The following is a 20,971-nucleotide window of genomic DNA, read 5'->3' as shown; positions in this document are numbered from 1 at the left end:
TTTTGTGCATGTTGTCTATTTCCAAACCTGGAGCGTCTGGTGCTGACGTCTGGTGTAAGCACTGTTTAACAGCAGTGGTTAATGGCTCAGGTGGGTGGATTAGGAGCCTGTCAACCAGTGGCTATGGCTGTAGCCGGGCATGGCTAATAACAGGGAAACGACAGAGTTGACACTGAAGTGTGTGTGAGACTAAGAGGCGGCTTCTGGGAAAGCATGTGTTTATCAGTCTGGTTCTGTGCTTCTCTACAGCCAATCGCTTAGGTTTTCTCTGTTTAGGAAAAGAAATGAGTCACTCTTCTAAAACAAAATGATAAACATAACATTTCAATTTAAGCAAGGATGTGTTCTGCTTTATCTACTCTGGCTAGCAACTTCATTTTTCATTTTTTTTTTTTTGCATAAAAAAAAAGAAACTTAAGTCAATATGTATTGGGGTAGTGGGAGACAAGACTTTTAGACATACTTAAAATCAAGAGTTTGGGAGACCTAAAAAGTTTCCTGGTATATGTCAATCAGAACTCCATTTGCATTGTCCTTACTGGAAAAGGTAAGAGAAAAGTCTGGTTCTGCCGTCAAAGAGCACCTGAAGTCTATTACCGTCAAAGAATTTTTAAAATGTGGTTATGGAAGCTTCCCAGAAGCACAAATGTTGTTTTCCTTTTGGAAGAACTCAAAAGAGTTAATTCATCCTTGGAACTTGTTTATTTCAAAACAAATGTTATTGAAAACATACGCAGGAGCCATTCCACAAGAAACTGGTCCCAGAAACCTGAACGCTTAACCTGGGGGTCAGAGTACCCAACAAGAACCGGAAAGATGAGGAGAGCCCATGCTTGCTCAGTGAGCAGAGACAGCCCTGCATGGGAAAAGAACACAAGACCTTAGGAGAACTAGACAAGGGTTGGGGACCTCACACCCCTCCTGAGTCTCAGGCCAAGAAGTGATTAGGCAGAAGGTAGAAGTCATCCTGTTTCTCACCAGGAAGAGGGAGCAGAGGGACCAGGGACCCCGCCCTCCTATCCGGTTGTTGATCTGGGACAGGGATCCCCTGGAAGACTTGTTTTAAGCAACACGGAGTGTGCAAAAGTTCACAACTACGAAGTTGGAGCCCGTCCTCGCAGCCCCCCACCGCCACCAACGCCCCATCCCAGAAACTTGCTCCTCGCAAACACTCCTTACCGTGGGCCGGGGAGCCCAGCCGGCCGCCGCCCGCCTCGGCCGGGCACTGCTGCCCCGCGGGCCCTGGAGCGAGGGCTTCACCGGCGCCGGACATGGGCCACGCTCCGAGCCCGCGCCGTCCCCGCGGGGTGCACCGACCCCGGCTGCTTAGGTGCTGGGTGCAGGAAACGGCCTGCCTCTGGCGGGAAAAGCAAAAGGGACAGCAGGATCAACTGTTTTTAGAGCGCAGCACGCCGCCGCGCCGGGGCCATTCCCTCCCCCTCCGCGTCCCTCCTCCAACTCCACCCCGGGGAAGTTAGGATTTGAAAGCAGCCTGGGGGGGACGCTGCGAGCGGGACGCGCGCGCTGGGAGGGGACACGCGGGGACCGGGGGGGGGGAGTTGGGGGAGGACTGAGCGACCTAAGGGACCTCCACCTACCTCGGCATCCCCCTCGCAAGCTGCTCTGAGTCCCTTCCTCTGGGAGTCAGCAAGGCTCTGGCCGTGGCCCCATCACGTCCCGCCGCCCCCGGGAGTGGCGGTGACACTGGCAGCCACCCGTGCTGACTCGGCGCACTCCGTCCCTTCCCTCTGGGCAGCCCCTCTCCGGGAAGGACTTCAGAATCCACTTGTGCGTCTCTTTCACCCTCGGGCTGCCACTCCTACACTCTTCAAACACTTCTCTCTCTGTGACTCCCTTTCATCATATCCGGATCAGGGTGGCCTCGAACTCTTGGCAGACAGCCCCGAGGCTGGGGGCGGCGCGACCTAGGCTTGGCCCTGCGCTCCCTTGTGGAGGGAGCTGTCTGGGTCAGGAGGCCAGAGCTGGACAGGCCAGATGCAGGCTTCCCTGCCCAGGCCCACCAAGGTTTGGGAAAACAGGGAGGGAGTTCAGAAGTTTTCATCCTTTCTGGGAAAGTCCCCTCCAAATGCACTTTCAATCCTGCCCTTCAAAGGACTATTAAATCTTGAGGAATGCCCCAAGGAAAACAGGGAAGAGAGTGTGTGTGTATGTGTGTATGTGTGTGTGTGTGTGTGTGTGTGTGTGTGTGTGTGTGTGTGTGTATTTGTGTGCACAACATATACGTGTGTTCATACACACTCTGATTTCCATGGTTCTATGAAAACGTGTGTTTAAAAGCTTGTTCCTGGGTCGAAAAGTACTTGTTTAATCTTTTCATCTTTGCCCTTTTTTCTTTTTTTAACTTTTTTACTTGTGTCAAACAGGATTCCGATCTGGTTGAACCAGTTGCAGTTACGCAAAGCCACTGAAACCACCCAGGTGTGCAAGGTTAACATACTTGAGAACGTCTGTCCTACTACAGGCTGAATGCCTCCCTGACCCTATGACGTCAGTGAGAAGCTAAACTGTGGTCACAAGTAAAAGGCTCATCGGCCGCGGCTTTGTAGCAGAAACGCGCTGATTGTAGCCGACGCTAAAGAGCAAGTGTGAGTGGTTATGACGTACTTTTATATGTCTTGCTAATGTTTGTGTGAGGGAAATGCAGAATGCAGTTGAGGTACACACCATGTGCAGATGGACTGTCTAGTACAAGGGGCGTGAGTCACGTTATCAAAACTGAAGACACTAAATGGAAGGGAACGCCGAGGTCATGAGGTGGGAGTGGGTGGTTGGGAGAGGGAGCACCTTCATGGAAGTAATGGGAAGGGGGAGGGGAGGGAGAAGAGGGAATAACAATTGAAATGTAAATACAACGAATATCCAATAAAAATGGAAAAAAAAGTGGGATTCAACTGAAAACATTTACTTCTTACCTCTAAAGAAGCAGCGTGTTCAACCTTGATTTCAACTACTCAGAGAAATCAATCTTCAAAGTTTCTGAAGACAGATATTTAGATCCCATATAAAGTACCATGTTACTCAGTGACCTATAGCTAATAGATATGTCCCCTCCCCTTTTCAAATTAAATTGTGTAGATTCGCAGATGGCATCGTAAGAGGTGCCTTAACTCTCCTAAGAATGTGCCGAGAGGAGAGTCTCAACTATCTGGAAAGTACTTTTTGGAAGCAAGTCAGTTGTGATTAAGACTTGTGGGCATTATAAAACACTCAGGAAATGTACACTCTACCAAGCACAGCCTCTACTTAGAAGGGTTAGTGAGAAAGTTCTGGAAAGTTCTTTATCCCCTTACTGTTTATTTCCCTGTTCAGTTTGTTCATTCTGCCGCATGCAAATGAAGGGCCGGATATGGAAAAGTCACAGCTTAATTGTAAAAGCCATAGTCTTTTTTTTTTCAGTCTTTGGTTGAGCAAGCACCTGTGCCAGGGTGACCAAGTAGAGCTCAGAGGACAGCCCCTGTCCGCCAGTCCTTACCTTTCACCTTGTTTGTAGCTACATACACCCAGGTAGCAGATTTGTGGATTTCCAGCTATTTCTGTATCTCTAACAGCCATCTTATGGTAGGAATGCCAGAAATATAGGCTACCCTTCTAGCTCTCCCAACTCCGCTCCTCGGGCTTACACTGAAGCCATTCTCCCACAGAGCCACCCCCCCCCCCAATAAATATTTGTCCATTGGATTGCGTACCATATTTTATTTTGACACATGGCATATAATGCATTCACTATGGTTTGTGTGTTGGAGAGCCAGCCAAAGGCTCCCAAATGGATGAAGAATCAGGGAAGGGGGACAGAAGGCCTTCTCTGAGAATCTTAGTGTTACAGATCATCTGAGTGAAGGCCTCCTGTGATTATCTTCAATGAAACAGCTCTTCCCGCCAATCCTGGCTTGTGTGAACACCTCTATTGGGTGAACCACAGGTATATATGGACCGTGAGGCGTGGTAAGGAGCTTTCATGGTAAATGAAAACCATTGTCTAGAGTTAAAAGTTCTGTGAATACCTCCTTTGCTTGGAGAGGCATCCCTGGAATCCCAGGTATTTGCTGGGTGGCTTCTTATTGGGAAAAGAGCAAGAGGAAAAGGAAAGTTGAGCATGTAGATCTTCCAGGGTAGAGGGTGTGGGATTCAGGCTTCCCAGACAAGTCCCAAAAGGTAGAAGTGATGGCTAGTTGACTCCTCTATTTTGTGCTGAGCTGAGAAGCTCTCTGTTCATGGTAGATTTTGTCCGTAATCAGCAGGGTTTCACCACATTCCACTGCTCCTTGAATTAAATGTAAGCACCTTACTCTAGCCGGGGAAGAAACAACACTCAAATTAAAAACTATTCGGAACCATCCAAAGACTGTGTTGTAGAGTCACCACGTTGGTCAAAAGCTGCCTCTTGCTCCCTCTTGACTGGGAGTATGTCAGTCCCACACTCTGTGCTCAGGCTGCCTCCCAAAGGGAAGAATAACAAGTTTCTCCATGAGGACTCAATAAGGTTATATCCCTGTAGCAGTTGGAAAAGGGCCAGGTGTGTGAGAAACGCTCCAAATTATTAACTATTGCTCTCATGAAAGAGTAATGAGCAGCAGGGGAAGGTGAGGGAGAGGATGGGGGCTGGCTGACGGTTAGAGAAGTGCATCTAGACAGGAGGAATAGCTTTAAAAGCTGAACATCACACTGCCGCAAACACAGTCACTGTCGACAACAATTACTTATAGGTGTAAAAGAGCAGATACAGAGGATTCTCCAAGGTAAGAAACGAAAATGCACTACTCTTACACTTTCGATATTAATGCACCTCCCTGGCCAGGTGGAAGCATTTTCCCTATAAAAACGAGCATGAGATATTCCTGCCCCTGAAATGAGCCAATTCAAGCCAGATGAGATTAGATTAGATGCAGGTTTAACAGAAAGCAATTTTCAATCCAGTTTACTGGCCACAATGACTTAGGCCAGGGGAGTCACCGTGGGAGGGAAAGACAAGGCTGGGGGCCGGTGGAGAGAAAGAGCAAAAGAGAGAAAAGAGAAAGAGAAGGGGGAGCCCAAAATGTCTGGATTATATAGGAAAGAGCCTCTGGGGAAAGGGCAACCCAGTTCCTAGACAGAAAAGTTCAGGGTTAGGGCCAGGGTAAACCAGGTAGGGACCAGGGGATGCTGGGAGAACCTGGAAGCCAGGCCTGCTTTGGTACATAAAATATGCACCTGGACCCCTTGCCCAGGAGTCTCCCCAGGAGTCTCAAACTAAACAACTATCCCCAGGCCTATCAAAACAATGAATAAAGGGAAGTCTTGAGTTCAATCACCAGAACTTGCATCGTGGGGACAGTGCTATTAAGGCAGATCCTTGTAGCTTACTGGACAGACAGCACAGCCTAGTTACAGGAAATCCTGGCCAATAAGAAACCCTATCTCAAAATGGGGCGTGTGTGTTGAGGTGGGGGTAATGGTTGGGGCCTCTGGTCTCTGTTTTTCGAAGTCCCTGGACACAATCTGAGGCATAAAACAGCCAGAGCTGGATAGGGGTCCCGGCCTGAAATGAGACCAAGGCATCTGGTTCTCCTGCTCTTGGACACCCAGATGCTGGTGGAAGCCTTGGAGGAGCTGAGAACGTAGTGGGGGCCCTCAAGCTGTATCTAGCCTGGGGGAAGAGGGAGGGAGGGACAGAGGAATCTCCAGTTGGTCCCTAGGGAAGTGTCCTTGGCTTGAAGGCTGTAGGCTTGGCCTTGGGCTTGGCTTGTTTATGGCTGAGAGCACAGAGAAGCTTTCTACCAGAGATTAGAAGGTGACTCTGTAGGTGAAGGCCTTTTAATGGCTCCCCACAGTGGATCCAGATGAAAAGAGACAGTTCATGGTTTTAAGACATTTATTGTCATAGCAGAAAGTGGACTTGTAAAACCATACCCCACCCATTTCATACCCATTTCAGGGTGAGTCTGACGTTAAATACCTTTTGCAGGGAGGAGTGTCAGGGAAGGAAAACTTATTGGCTAAGGTCACCAGGTCTTTAGGTACCTCATCAAAACAAGATCTGTCATGAGTCTATTTGACCACAGGTCATGTCCTCTACATGTGGAGGGGCTTAAGAGTGTTGCCCTTACATGAATGTTGGCCACAAATCTATGGGGAGCTGTGCCTAGTGATAGTGGCCTGATACCTGGGAACATGCAAAACTCCTACCATTCCTTCAGGGTCTCCAAAGTTTCTAGCCTTAGCTCAAAAGAGGACCGAGGTTCCTTTCATGATCCCACACACATACACTCATGGAAAGTCATGATGAAATGGACTTTAATCAAGTTATAGCAAAGAATTCTTACACTAGCCTCGCTGGGGTTCAAGCTCAGCCTTGTAAACTCAGGTCTTCTTTCCTTGGATCTCATATCACGGACCTGTTGTCTGAACAGGAATGAAATGTGTGTTCCTGAGACATCCCTAGGATTTAGTCTCCCTCTTCTTGCTGCATTAGCTTATTCTGACTACTTATCTTGGCTCCTGGTGAGCCACCCAATGCCTACATTTTATTCTGTATCATGGGATGTTTATGTTTGCCTTACAATTCATGTGTTGAAATCCTCATTTCCAGTGTGACAGTATTATCAGAAGCAATTAGGTCAGGACATTACTGCCCTTATTTAAAAAAAAAAAAAATATGGCAGCTGTTTTGTCCTGGTAATAACTAGTCACCATCTCAGATCACCCCGCCCCCTCATCTAATGCCTTGATGATTAGCATTCAGTGAAAGAAACTTGGGCGAACAAAAGCATTCAGACTAGAGCATGGGCTTGCACCTTGCAGATTATGATTTTCTTACATTTCTATGTTGTTGAGGGGTGGAGCAGTGTGTACATCCACATGTTCAAAGAAGGTTGTGGAGGTCAGAGGACCTGTTCTACCATGTGGGGCTCTGGAATGAAATTCAGGTGTCGAACTAGGTGGCCAGGTCTTTTAGCTTCTGAGCCCTCACACTGGTGCTAGAGTTTTTGGGAAAAACTACCACCCTCATGTGCTGTATAAAATACTTTGGAAGCACTTCGATGCTCAACTGAGAGATCAGACGTAATGCAGGTGGTAAGAATGGAGCCAAAGAATCAGAGGTAAGGATGAAGACTAAAGAGCTCAAGGGTTTCTGTGTCTAAGAGAAAGGTTAGAAACACACCTAAAGAGATGAAACCTTAGCCAGAGAAGCAGACTTAGTTAAAGCAACACAGGATCTACAAGGCACCCCATGGGAAGTATGTAGGCAGTTGCTGGGTATGCACCTGCAATAGCAGCACTAGCTGGGCAGTTACAAGGGTAGCCACGGTTAGTGTGCAGACTCATACCAGAGGGCCTACATAGATGTGCTCTCAATTCAAACACGTCCCTGCTCGTTTGTCTGTTTCTCCATCCCCAACCCCACCCCTTATTGACGGACTTAGAAAATCACAAGTAGCTAGGTACCCCATGGTTCCAGTGCCCCACGTACTGTCCTGAATATCTCAGGTTGATGCCTAAGTTTTCCATGTTGTACTTCACAGTAATCTAAATGGGTAGAACTGTGTGGAGGCCAGCCTTCCAGGAGAACTGAATGCCTCTGTCCTAGACCAAAGTTCCCTGCAGGTAGACATCGCAGTGTGCTCTGTAACCATTCTGTGTGAGTGATGCCAATGTCTCATGATATGTGTGAAAAGGTGTCCTTGAGTTAGGACAACGGCATTATGAAGCATCCTATGGACTACTTAAGCCTCACCATTTATTCATTACATGTGTATGAGACATTTCTCTACACCTAGGCTATATGTTGGGCTCCGGAAATAAGTTTGATGTTTGAAAATCAGCTCTTGCACAGAATTTAGTCTGCCGCCCATATCAAAGTTATATGCCTCACGTAGATATGTAAATAAGGTACTTTACTTACATATGTGTTCTATGGGAGTGCAATATAAGCAGAATGGTCTTAAATATGCATGCATGCTTGTTTCCTCATGATCATATGTGGAGTATGAAAGAGTACAAGATGTGAAAACTACTATAATCACTCATGTGTAGTTTATGAATGAAGACACAATGAGGGCTCATATTCAAGTATTTCATCAGTTGCCTTTTAAAACCAGGTAACTATGAACAGTCATAATGACTTAGTAGGCAATGCTGCCACACAGCTTAATGACCTAAATTCAATCTCTACAACCCAAAGAGAAGTGACTCCTATAAATTGTCTCTTAGCCTGCATGCATGGCGTGTGTGGGGAACTGCTCTCTTTTAAATAATAATGATTACTATTGTTATTATACATACCTTTTCAGAGTAAGTGACTTAAATGTTCTAAGTTCTCTCAGGAGCACTCAGTGACTTATCACCAGACTGTACAAATGTGTCTTTTCTAGAAAACATATGCATCAGGTTTATGTAAACCCATGACTTAAAAAGTCTCCAAACCTAAGGATGTAGAAACTAGAAATTAATTCCCACAACCCTTTTCATAGCTGTCACAAACTATTAGCACGGGCCACACACGTTCTCAAGTTCTGTTTCTTCGTTTGTGAGGACCAACTAAGCTAACTTTATTGTCTACTGTTTTCACTCCCATTATCTTGGAAGAGGAAAATTTAGGATGTGGGGACTTTGAGGAGGGAGTAGCTAAGGGAGCTATTAGGTCAGTGAAATGACAGTCAGAGAAATGGCAGTGGACAGACAGGGAAGACACAGGAAAATAAACATGTCATAATAACGCCTTAGTGAATTCAGCACGGTGAAGGCAGTGTTCCTAATGAGGACCAGAGTCATTAAGGAAGGAGTCACAGAAGGGAGTGTTCTACTCCATTGTTCATGAAACCAGGTCATTATTTTTATATTTGAGAAAACAATCCATTGGAACAAAACAAAAGTTTAAATTAAAAACAGAAGTATTATTACTGACCATTGCAAATTCCACACAGTCACACACACACACACACACACACACACACACACACACACACACACACACATACACACAAACAGGGTGACATTTTTAGGCAGAATAAAATAATGTTTTTTTTTCTAGATTTAGAAGCTCCAACTCACCAATGTTGACAACTCTTTCTTTTCCCAAAGTAGAGAAATAGAAGATGTAAACTTTCTTCATTTAGCAACCCAATGGCAGGTGCAAATGTATAGAGAAAACCCTTCTTTATATTTCCTGGAGCATCTAGACAAAGCGCGGGGGGTGGGGGGGGAAGCAACAGAGTAGGAGAGAAAAGTCTTGTCATTAAGGTACTGCAGAAAGTCAAAAAGTGGCAGCTAATGCTCAGGCGTGGGTGGGGGAGTCTCAGGAGATGTGTCTGAGAGGAAAAGACACATGCTTCTGATGAGTAAAATGTGCCTGTCAAAGAGGTCAGGGAATTCCAGTTAGAAAAAAAAAAAAAAAAAAAAAAAAAAAAAAAAAAACCAAACACGCAGACAGGATTAAGCCCCAGAGCAGCTGAATGACTTAGCAAAGGTGTTTAGAAACCAGAAGTAGTACTAGAGGCCCCGTTTCTCTCCATGCAGGCGTCCTTCCTCCAGTTCTGCTAGAACACACACAAATGAATCCATGATTTCCAAGCACTGGTGAAGCAAACACTCACCTGGTATAACAGTTCCGAGTTTCAAAGATTGTATTGTTGCTATTGTGAGTATGTGGGCAGACTCCCGAAGACAAACTCTTCTATAGTTACCTAGCCCGACGTGTCCTTGCACACTAGGCTCTCAGCTAAAGTCTCAGTTCGATGACTTCCTCCTCTGGACTGAACCACTGGCTTTCACAGTCTCTACTTGCTTGATATTCCTGCTTGTGTTTTACGAAAAGCGACAGGAAGCATATGGTGGTACTTGTCACACAAGAACAGCCATGGTTGAAGATCAAATGAGAATGGGTTTAATGGATGCACTGAGCAGTAAACAGATCTTCGATTCATATACAGAAAGCGAGCCAGAGGAGGCTGGTGTGGAAGTAGATGAGCCGAGAAGCCCGGAAAATGACAGCTGCCCAGCTGGCCTACGGAGAATGCTATGATAAACCTTAGCATAATGTTCATGAGCACCTACTGCAAATGACAGAGGGGATGGAGACTCCTGAGCTCACTTAGATTCCCAAGTAAAGAGAAAACACACTATATCTGGAATTTAAACTAGTACTATTATTTGTCAAAATTCTAAATTAAGAAATAAAGAGGGATGAACATAATCAGTGGGATATTCAGTTGAAAGATGTGTAATTTGGTGGCTCTCAGGGTGAAGTGGGAACTAGAGAAGGAAGCGTGGTTGGAGGAAGTAGGTGGTTGGAGGAAGTAGGAAGCCTGTGGCTTGACTTTGTGATAGCTTGAATGAGAATATTTGAATTTCACAGATTTGAATACTTGGTCCCTAGTTGAAGACATCATTTGAGAAGGATTAGGGGATACGAAAGACATATGTCATTGGGGGAGGGGATGAAAGTTTCCAACCATTTGTGTGATTTCCAGAGCTCGCTCTATCTGACTCATGCTTGTGAATCAAGATGTGAGCTCTCCACTGTTCCTTTCTGCTTATCATTTTAGAGTCAATGGAACTGGGGAGAATCGAGTCCACAAATGAGGTGGACTAAAGTCACATGCAATAACCAACTTTATTCAGAGCATCAGACAACTTACACTTGGACAGTTGAGAGGAGTCACGTAAGTGAAGTTTACAATCACCAGGGCAAGATACACTGGGCAGGCAAGCCACATGTGGCAAACTTTTTTTTTTTTCCCATAGAGATGTGTAAAGAAATAATGATAGCAAGGTGTCATGAATAATTTGAACTAAACTTTTCAGCTTCTTCAATGAGTACAAAGCCTAATCTAAAAACAAATCTGTGGTTTTTGAAGAAACTGAGGTCAAGAGACTTGTCTGTTTCCTTGGAAATTTCTCAGCATTCTCCTCACAGAGCTTCATTCTTGGACCATGTTCGGACATCTTCTCTCCACCATCATGGACTCTAACCTAAGCTACATTAAATACTTGCTATCCTGGTCATGGTGTTTCATTTCAGTAATAGAAAAGCGATGTGAGAAAAGCCCATTCTCTTTGCTTCCTGCCCATCATGAGGTGAGCAGTATTGCTTTTCCACACTTTCTTACCCTATGAGCTGCTACGTCATGGCTCAAAGTTATGACCTCAGAAAATATTAGCTTACAGCTTCTGAATTCATGAAGCCCTGAGCTTTTTGCTCCAGCATTTTATCACAAAAAGAGAGAACTGACTGCCACAGAGGCTTATCCTATGTTCTCAGTTCTAAACTCTGAGCAAATCTGTGCCAAGCATTAGATAGAATGAACTTGACTGCACACATCCATTGCAGATATGAGCAATGCAGTCCTCTTTACTCCAGGAGACCCAATTTCACCTCTGTACTCACTGTCCCTCCAAAATGATTTGGCCTTACAGTGGTAAATATACGGTTATTTACTGCAATGTTAATAACACTACTGCTACTAATAGCAATCATGGCAAGAACATTTCTTCAATTTTAGACAATGCAATAAACTTATGAGAAGAAAAGAAAGATTTTGTGAAGGTATATGAGAAGAAGTACCTCAAACACATCTGAAAAATTGCCAGAATGGTCATCATAACATTTTTGTTTCTGTTAGGTCAACATTAGCAGACCATTCTAATTGAACTATCCAATCTATAGAAAGGCATAATTCCCCTTATCCAAGCCATATAGAACATTGTAGCCAGCTGCATGGCAACATCTTTAAAGATAGTCAGCCTCTTAATAGCTAGAATCTATGCAAATAATCTTATTTAGTTAGAGACCTTGCAGGTGTAACTAAATCAGGTATATTGAGATGTAGAAAAGACCCTGTATTATCCATTTTATGCTGGGTAGTTTTACATCAACATGACACAAGGTAGAGTCATACAAGAGCATGAAACCTCAATTCACATTGGCCTGTAAACAAACTTTCTTATTTAGTGATGGATGTGGGAGAATCAAATCTATTGTGGATGGTGAAACCCTTGCTTGTAGTCCTAGATGCTATAAAAAATGTAGTCTGAGCATGTCACACAGAGCAAGCTTGTAAGCAGCATCCCTCCATGTCCTTTTTATCCATTCCTGCCTCCATGTTCCTGTCCTGTTCTATTCTTGCCTTGACTTTCTTTGGTGATGAATCATGAGATGGAAGCAAAAGCCAAATAAACCCTGATCTTCTGGTTGCTTTGGGTCACGATGCTTTATCAGAGCAATAGTAGCCCGAAGACGCACAGATCTGGATTTCATTGGCAAGTATCCTTGTAGTAGACACACAGACACACAGTGATAGATGGAAATAGACAATGAAGCTAAATGGCCTCAAGCCAAGGAATCTGGCAACCATCAGAAGCTAGAAAAGGCAGAGGCTGATGTCCCTAGAGACCCTAGATACAGTGTGGCCCTGTCATCAGTAAATTCTGGCCTTAAACATTGAGATGTAAAACACTGTTGTTTTAATCTACTGACTTGATGGTAATTTGTTACAACAGCCAAAGAAATAAAGTGTTGTTTGAAATATTAGATTGAGGCTATTTGCAGTCAGTGTGTTTGGATTATTTAAATTTAACTATTCAAAATTGGCTGTCCTCTTATCATTAAAGGAGAAAACTATAAATTAAATTTGTGAAGGGCCTCACCGAACCCATTTTCTTAGTCTGACATATGCCTACCCTAATACCTTTGCAGCTCTTATCATTAGTTATAATATGCATATTTTGTTCTACTCATATTTAAATTTTTCTAACATATATCACTGTACATTAGATATTAATGCATGGCTAGCCACATTCTATAAGATAAAAAAGCTTGGATTTTATCTGAAATTAGTAGCCTATTAGTATACACATATCATTGAGAATATATTCTATATCAGACCTCATGTTAGAATTTATGTTTCAAGCACAAGATGTTAGATGATTTTCTAAATATATTTAAAAAACATGGAAAATAAACAAAATAAATATCTGGCCTATAAAGCTTAGTCTTTGCACATATAATAATAAAGTCTTTGCACAAATAAAAATAAATGACAAAATGATGCAACAGTGTAAGGTGTGAGCATATAATTATAGAAGGAGACACTACTCTAGCAGAGCTTCAAATAAAGTGTGGCAATGGGCCCGTAAATGGAAGGTTGAAATGTAATAGGGTTTATATGAGGATACACAAGTTGAGACATGTGCCAAGGCAGAAGATGAAGCTTGGAAACCACTTGGAGGTGATGTCCTAGGTGAGGGTGAGTTAACCATGGGGAGAAGGAGAGGAGGGACAGAAAGATCTTTTAGTGAGAGATGCACGTGAAAGTGGGAGAACGCCCATTCGGAACCCCCAAACGTCAGCCACATCCCATGGTGTGTCTGACAGCATACGTGCCTCACTTGTGCATTTCAGCGGATTCAGTTATCTCAGAACTCTACTATGGGATTCTCTATACTCACCTTTCTTCACTCTAACAATAAGATCATTTATTCAGTTATAACAAGACCTCCCATTTGAAATGTACTTGAAGAGGCCATTTGATGTCAGTAAAAGCCTATCTCAAACCCACTTGAGGAAAGAAGGAAGACTCTTCATTCTATAGGTTCCACAGTTTTGACAAAGTGCCACAAGGACTAGTGTCACCTGTCTCTTTTCCATTCTCTAGTCTTCATCTGATCAGCTCTGAAGAGCAGAGATCATCTCTGTTGCTGTATGATCCACAGAATCGTATTTGAAAACCCTATTGAATGGAAGATAGTTTACAAGCAAAATAATATGTTTGGAGATTATAAAGTTTCAACTACTGAACAGTGGAAAATAAAATACCCAAACTAGGCAAAATGTGGTCATTAGTACCAAAGTGTGTGTGTGTGTGTGTGTGTGTGTGTGTGTGTGTGTGTATGTGTTAGTGCGCACATGCGCTCCTCTGAAGACACTACAGTCTGAAGGCCACCCAGGAGTTGGTAAGAAACTCTCCCTAATAGTCACAGTCCAATTGCTAGAATTAAAACATTCTCATACACATCTACACCCTAGGGACTTTGTCCCCACTCATGGAGCAGACACATTATTCTCCTCATTTCTTCTACTGTGGCTCTTCTCGGCAGACACTCACTCATCTCTGTTCCTCAGTGACTCCCTACTGACCGAAGACCTGCTCTCTTCTCAGGACTCCACAGCCACCATACTCAAATAGAACCTAAGTCAGCTACCAGAGCCTACCTGCCCTCCTCCACCCTCCAATTCACAGAACCCATGTGGTGGAAAGAGAAAACTGATTCCCAAAACTAGTCCTACAAACAAATGCATGCCATGTCATGTGTGTGAGCCCCTGCTACACAGAGAAATACAACACAAAACTGTATGTTGTGTTTGGGAATATAAATATAAAAAATGTAAATGATATAAATGTAAACAATATGGTTCTGACTATGAATACAAATATAAATGCAAATGTGTGTATATGTAATAGAAATTTAATAAATGAGGCCATAAATTTAAGAACAAGTGAAGGTACATGGCAGAGATTCGAGGAAGAAAAGCAAGTGGGGGAAATTATGAAATTATTTTTTTCTCTTTTTTAAAAATTAATCATTCCATTCGTTTACATTTCAAATGATATCCCACTTCCCAGTTACCCCTTTACAAGACCCTAATCCCACAAGCTCCCTCTTCTCCCTCCTCTTTCCCTCTATGAGGGTGCTCATACTCTCCTGATACACCTCCAGCACCCTCCTACACTGGGGCGTCAAAACTCCACAGGACCAAAGACCTCCTTTCCCATTGATGTCAGTCAAAGCCATTCTCTGCTACCTATGTGTCTGGAGCCATGGGTCCCTCCCTGTACACTTCCTAGTTGGTGGTCTGGTCTCTGGGAGCACTGGGTGGTCCAGCCAGGTAATGTCATTCTTCCCGTGGGGCTGTAATTTCCCCAGATTCACCATTCCTTCCACCAGCCGCAGCAGGGTCCCTGAGCTCAGTCTGATGATAATTTCACAAAGCTTAAAAAAATTATAAAAGATAAAATGAGTCTGGAATCTTTTTAAAAACGTAATACCAATTAAGAAAATTAAAAGTGAGCAGCACCATCTCCTGTGTTCGTGTCCTGGACTATATAGATAGGAGAGAGCAAGCTGTGAGGACGAATCCCTCCTTCCCTGCTTCCTGACTCAGATGCACCGAGACCAGCTTCCTCAAGCCCCTGTCACTACTATTTGCCCGATGTATTTGCGGTTGCTGCTACCCACTCAGCCATCAGACAACATGCAGCCTTTCTCTCTGAAGTTGTTTTTTTTCCCCCAAAATATTTTATCACAGCAATAAGAACATAAATAACCGAGACATTTTTTTAAACGATGAGCTTATTATTGTTTAAGCTATGGACACAGTTCTCTCACAAATTTCATGTCAACTTGACACAAGCCCGAGTCATCTGGGAAGTGCATGCACAACTGAGAAATTGTTCCCCCAAGATTGGCTTGTGGGCAGTCCTGTAGTGAATTTACTTCTGTGGTGACTGCCTTGGGAGGAACAGACCCAATTGAACACGCTATCCCTGGGCTGGAGGTCCCGGGTGCTATAAGAAAGCAGGTTGAGCAACTCTTCAGAGGTAAACTAGTAAGCAACTTACTCTTATGGCCTCTGCATCAGCTACTGATTCCCTGTTTCCACCTTGAGTTCCTGCTGGGACTTTGTTAGTGATGGCCTACAGTTTAAATGAAAAAGTATATTTGATTAAAAAATTAGACAAGTCTAGTAACTCTAAGCATAACAAAAATAAATACAAAACTTCGTACTAGGTCAGAAAACTAGTATATTTTTATCTAGACCTTTCTTCCAATTGTAACTTTCCCAGGGAATAGAATTCCTATGAATAAATGAGGTTACATGTACTATGCTGTTTATGGCGCTATTGTACTTAGAGTACAGAAGTGGAAACAATGTGGCTAATAATTCAGTTAAATGCACTATGTCACAGTCCACAGTACATATTAGTATGCAGTCACTAAAGAAAAAGAATTAAAGTTCAGTTGAAACAATTCCCATGGATGTTGTTAAGCTACAAAAACAAAATGCAAAGACATGTATCTGGCATAGCATTTTACAGAACATAGACCCAAACAAACAAGAGAATACTGTGTACAGATGTGGATAAATACTGATGCTTGTGTATTATGTAACTACAGGGGCTCTATTTACCCAAGGGAAGCAGTTACAATGTGCTAGTCATACGCACGTGTGCAGTTGTTTGCAATGGACATAATGTGCTTTGGGGTGTACATGTAGATGAAAATATATACAAAGATAAAAAATAAATTAAATATGACTGTCCGTATGTAAAAACACAGATATGTGCAGTCCAGATTACTAGCATTGGTTACTCTGGGCAGCAAGAAACACATACAAGAGAAGAGTGTAAGAATATTGGAGAAGGGGAGAAAGAGACAACAGAAAATGACTGTAAATGGTTAACAACTAAGAGATATGCTAGACCTACATAGGCATATATTAACTCATATACATATAATATATAAATACTAAGTAATTACATACTAGCCAATTCTAAAACAAAATTGACTAGTAATATTTATTGAGCTTTTTGATTTCATGGCTAGTAATTCCTCAGCAGTTCACCAGGATCAACTCATGGGGATGATCCTGTCTGTGCAAATTTAATTCATAAACTAGTTTTCCCCTCAAGTTTCCTCAATGTTTCTTAAAAATTGAAGCATTAGTTTATTGGTCATTTATTCGATTTTGTACAGACATCATTCATTTCTTGTTTGTTGCAGTAAAGTCTACATGCTTTTCTATTTACCTAATTTTTAACATGGATTGAAGTGTGCTCCCTATTGCTTTATGAAAAGTTATTCTAATTTTGAAGGTATAAAAACATTAATATTTTTAAAGATTATGTCTGTAGGTCACGAAACTGAACATGACCCACATGTGTCTTCTGGCTCTGGGTTTCTGAAAGACAACCATCAGCAAACAACTCTGAGATCAATGGAAAGAAGTCAGTTCCTAAGTCACTTGTGGCATGAACAACAGCATTCAGTACATCCTGTGTGCTTGAGTTGAGGATCTCTCTGTAAGTGATGTCATAGTATGACACCTAACCAACAGGCAGCAAGAGAACAACAGAAACTGCCAGAAAGACAGAGTTCAAGGGAGCATAGTCTTCCTCACCTAATTACAGAAGTACAATCAGTCACGCTGCATTGCTATACTCTGGTGGAACCATCACTTTACTGGATCAACGCTGCACTGGAGACCATGAAATACCCCAGGGAGCTAGTGTCCGGTTCCTCCTGGGAGGCTCATCAGAACCTTGCAGACAGTGTGTTTAAGCTGTTGTGACATCGATGTGTTACTCTTCCCCGTTTGCCTGTGGCAGATGCCTCAGGACTTTACAGCTCTGTTTTTAGAACACAACAGTAACCATGTTTCCCAAGTTTGAACCTTAACAACTTTACTGTAAAGGAGTTGCTTTGTGTGTATTCCTTTGACAAAATCTTTGCTCAACCCAGATTACAGACTTTCAGTTTCATTGTCTGTTACAGTAAATTGTATATAAGTAATTAAATATTATCACAAATGATTATTTTTAAATTTTTATTTTTTTAATATTTGGAAGATGTGCTTTGACAATACATCACTATTTTTCTATCTTGATTTTCACGATCCATATAGCTAAAATCATATCAATTATTTTTTGTTTTTAAGAAATTAGTGTTTCATTAAAGTATATATACTGTTTGTCTGAGTAACTCATTTCTAGTACCTTTTTTCTATGAATATTGAACTTACTTTTTCTAGGTGTCTAAATTACATCAGAACATTTTTTCCTATTTTATACTCATTCTTTTATTTATTTTCTTCTTCTTCTTCTTCTTCTATTTCTTCTCTCTCTCTCTCTCCCTCTCCCTCTCCCTCTCTCTCTCTCTCTCTCTCCTCTCTCTCTCTCTCTCTCTCTCTCCCTCCCTCCCTCCCTCCCTCCCTCCCTCTCTCTCTCTCTCTCTCTCTCTCATTATGATCTCTTCTAAATTGCTCTCTAGACAAAGCCTGCCTTAAATTCTTGCTCTTTTTTCTGCTCTCAAGTGTTCTGCTTAGACATAGAATCACTTCAAGCATTTGTCTTTTTTTCTAAACTCTGTTTTAGTTTTCTATGTGGTGATTGGTCTATGATTCAGTTAATTTTTTTCACTTTTCATTGCTATATTGTGTATAGACTTAAGAGTAACCTGTTCAGTTACCAGTGCTGACTGTCTCCTAGATATGCTATTTTCAAGCTTATCATAATTTTATATTATTCCATTTAAAGCATATTAAATATTGTATAACTGTGTTTCATATACACTGCATTAGTAAAGAGGTATTCTTTCTTAAATATAATGATCTGAAATTACCAGTTGCTTAAATTTGCACTATTTTTCCAATATTGTTTGTGTTCATTGATGTTGTGTCTAGTTTTTCTGTCTTGTTAATACTCTCATTAATGAATGCAACTCTTTTGTAGCACATCTCTGAAGTCCCTTTTACAAACCTTAGTCCTGTCATAGATTGTTAATTCCAGTTTTAACCTTTTGAGGTGAACCACTGATCCCAGCCTCCAGAAAGTCAGCATTTCTATGTTCACTCCTTGTTACAGAAACACAGGATTCTTCAAAGTCAATATGTTGATATCTTTGCTCATGCCTTAAGGTCTGTCTATGAGACTTGGGGCAAGGTGAAATAATTTAAGAATAGAATGCCTTGTGGGCTTTGCTATGAAATGTAAAGTCCTTTTGATCTAATCCAAGGATTTTCTATTTTCAACTAGCATTTGGAAAATAATGTCTGGCTAATTTAATGTTCTGTAGAGGCTAAAAGTTAAATTTCAGACACTATATTCTTCTTCTATAGTGATAGAGTTATTTGTTTTTTCTCTTAATTCTATCAATTCTGGATTCAATAAGAAGCCACATTATAGTCCAAGTAGAAAGGATAGGCAGGTGGCCTCCAGGAGATATGGGAAAACACTGTGAGCTCTATGTTCCGACTTCCCAAATTATAAAGACCACCTATGATCTCTTGGAGTTTTACTTTCCTACTCTTAACTGAACTATAAACACAGGTCAGAAAATCTGACACACCCTTCCAACCTCCATGGGTACCTGCATACATATTTGCATACAGACATAATATAAGCACAATTAAAGTTTAAATAAAGACATTCTAAGCATGAGTTAAAGATTCTTTATTCTTATAAATCGTGTAGTAGTTATCAAAGCTGGAATAAATTTCCCAATGTTCCTAAGCTATGCAAGATATAAGTGCATTTTTAGACATTTAACCAAGTCGATGGATTCAGAATTCCATCAACTATGAAAATCCAAAATGACCTAAACTCAAAATGGGAACACAACATATTCTGCAGTTTTCTGAGAGAAAAAAAAATGCAGATCCGTTTTGTACTAAGGAAATCAGCAGAAGTATTTGTGTCATTTTATGTGTATTATTACAGAGCTATCAACAAAATGTATATGATATTAAGATATACAGCAGTGTCTCTGACTCCAGCACATGTGTAAGTCCTGTGAAGATTTAAGCCAGTTAGGGTCCCAGCACTGTGAGGGAAAGGTAGACACAGGGCTTGAACTCCTAATCAAGAAGCTATTTGCAATTGATGTCCACTGGCAGACAGAAAACAAAACAAAACAAAAAATATCCATGTTTACTAATGGAGTTCTCTGAGTATATCAATCACACTCTAAACCAAGCTTCATGCCTTGATGGAGTTGGCCAATACAAATGATCTCATTTAATTTTTTTGTAAATGCTTTCTTTCATTTTTCTGATATTTGGATATTGGGTTTGTTGTTATTATTATTATTTGTTTTGTCTTACTGGTCTTTTGCCTATATGTTTGATTTTCATTTTTGTGGTTTTGTTATATTTTTATGTTGTAGATTGTCCTGCAGCCATTTGTAGTTTTGATGTTAATTCCACTTCTCCAATAAGAGCTGCTTAGTCACACACTCAGGTGACTCCATTAGAAGCTTCTTCTCATTTTAATTAGTAAAATAAAAGTGATTGGGCAGGGGAAGGGAAGGTAGACTGAGACAGAGTGAGAGTGAGAGAAAGAGAGGGGGGGGCGGGAGGAAGAGAGAGAGAGGGAGAGAGGGAGGGAGGGAGGGAGAGAGAGAGAGGGAGGGAGGAAGAGAGAGAGAGGGAGGGAAGAAGAGAGAGAGAGAGAGGGAGGAAGAGAGAGAGAGGGAGAGAGGGAGGGAGGGAGGGAGGGAGAGAGAGAGAGAGAGAGAGAGAGAGAGAGAGAGAGAGAGAGAGAGAGAGAGAGAGAGACTCAGTATACTTTAGTGCTGCAAATTCTGGTTGCCCCCAAGCTCCACTGAGGGTGCCACCTGCTTCAGTATATATTAAATAAGCAACAACCTATCTCTTTATCAGCCCCACATTCTCACACTGAGGGCATGAAACTGGTGCACTGACTCTGTGACTCGGTCCAAGCCACCCCCAAGTTCCCACTCTGTCCGCATGACTGCCTCTGTCCTGGATGGAATTACCACCCTGCCCAACACAAATATGACTCTAAGGTCTGATAGCTTTTCATGCAGGATTATATATCAAACTCTCAATCCACAAACCCTGTAGACAATAAGATTACATCAAATAGACAAAGATTCAAATGCCCTTCTATATGGGATATTAGACCTATAAAATCCTTAAAATATTTATAGCTACCTAACACCAATTAAGTCTATCTGGATTCAGTTCACCCTTCCTGATGTCCATCTTGATCCTCTCTGTCTCCTTCTCTATTCCTCTCCTCTGACCGTCCATCTCCACCTCCCTTGCCCAATCACTAGCTCTTGCTTTTATTTTTCTAATTAAAATGAGAAGAAGCTTCTAATGGAGTGACCTGAGTATGTGACTAGTCAGCTCTTATTGGAGAAGTGGAATTAATATCAAAATACCAACGGCTACACA

General features: G+C 42.1%; 1 protein-coding gene across 1 annotated transcript in view; it reads right to left on the bottom strand.

The window, feature by feature from the left end:
* MDFIC (MyoD family inhibitor domain containing) overlaps positions 1–1,809 on the bottom strand; it is a 76,903-nt gene extending 75,094 nt beyond the window's left edge. Inside the window, exons 1-2 of the mRNA XM_080936481.1 lie at positions 1,599–1,809; positions 1,180–1,357 (exon numbers count right to left, since the gene is read on the bottom strand). Coding sequence (XP_080792607.1) covers positions 1,180–1,273 — 94 coding nt within the window. The 5' untranslated portion in view covers positions 1,274–1,357; positions 1,599–1,809. The remainder of the gene's footprint in view (positions 1–1,179; positions 1,358–1,598) is intronic.
* Positions 1,810–20,971: the final 19,162 nt, after the last annotated feature.

Source organism: Micromys minutus (assembly GCF_963924665.1).
Source record: "Micromys minutus genome assembly, chromosome: 23".
NCBI classification, from domain to species: Eukaryota; Metazoa; Chordata; class Mammalia; order Rodentia; family Muridae; genus Micromys; species Micromys minutus.
This window is presented reverse-complemented; position numbering and strand designations above follow the sequence as displayed.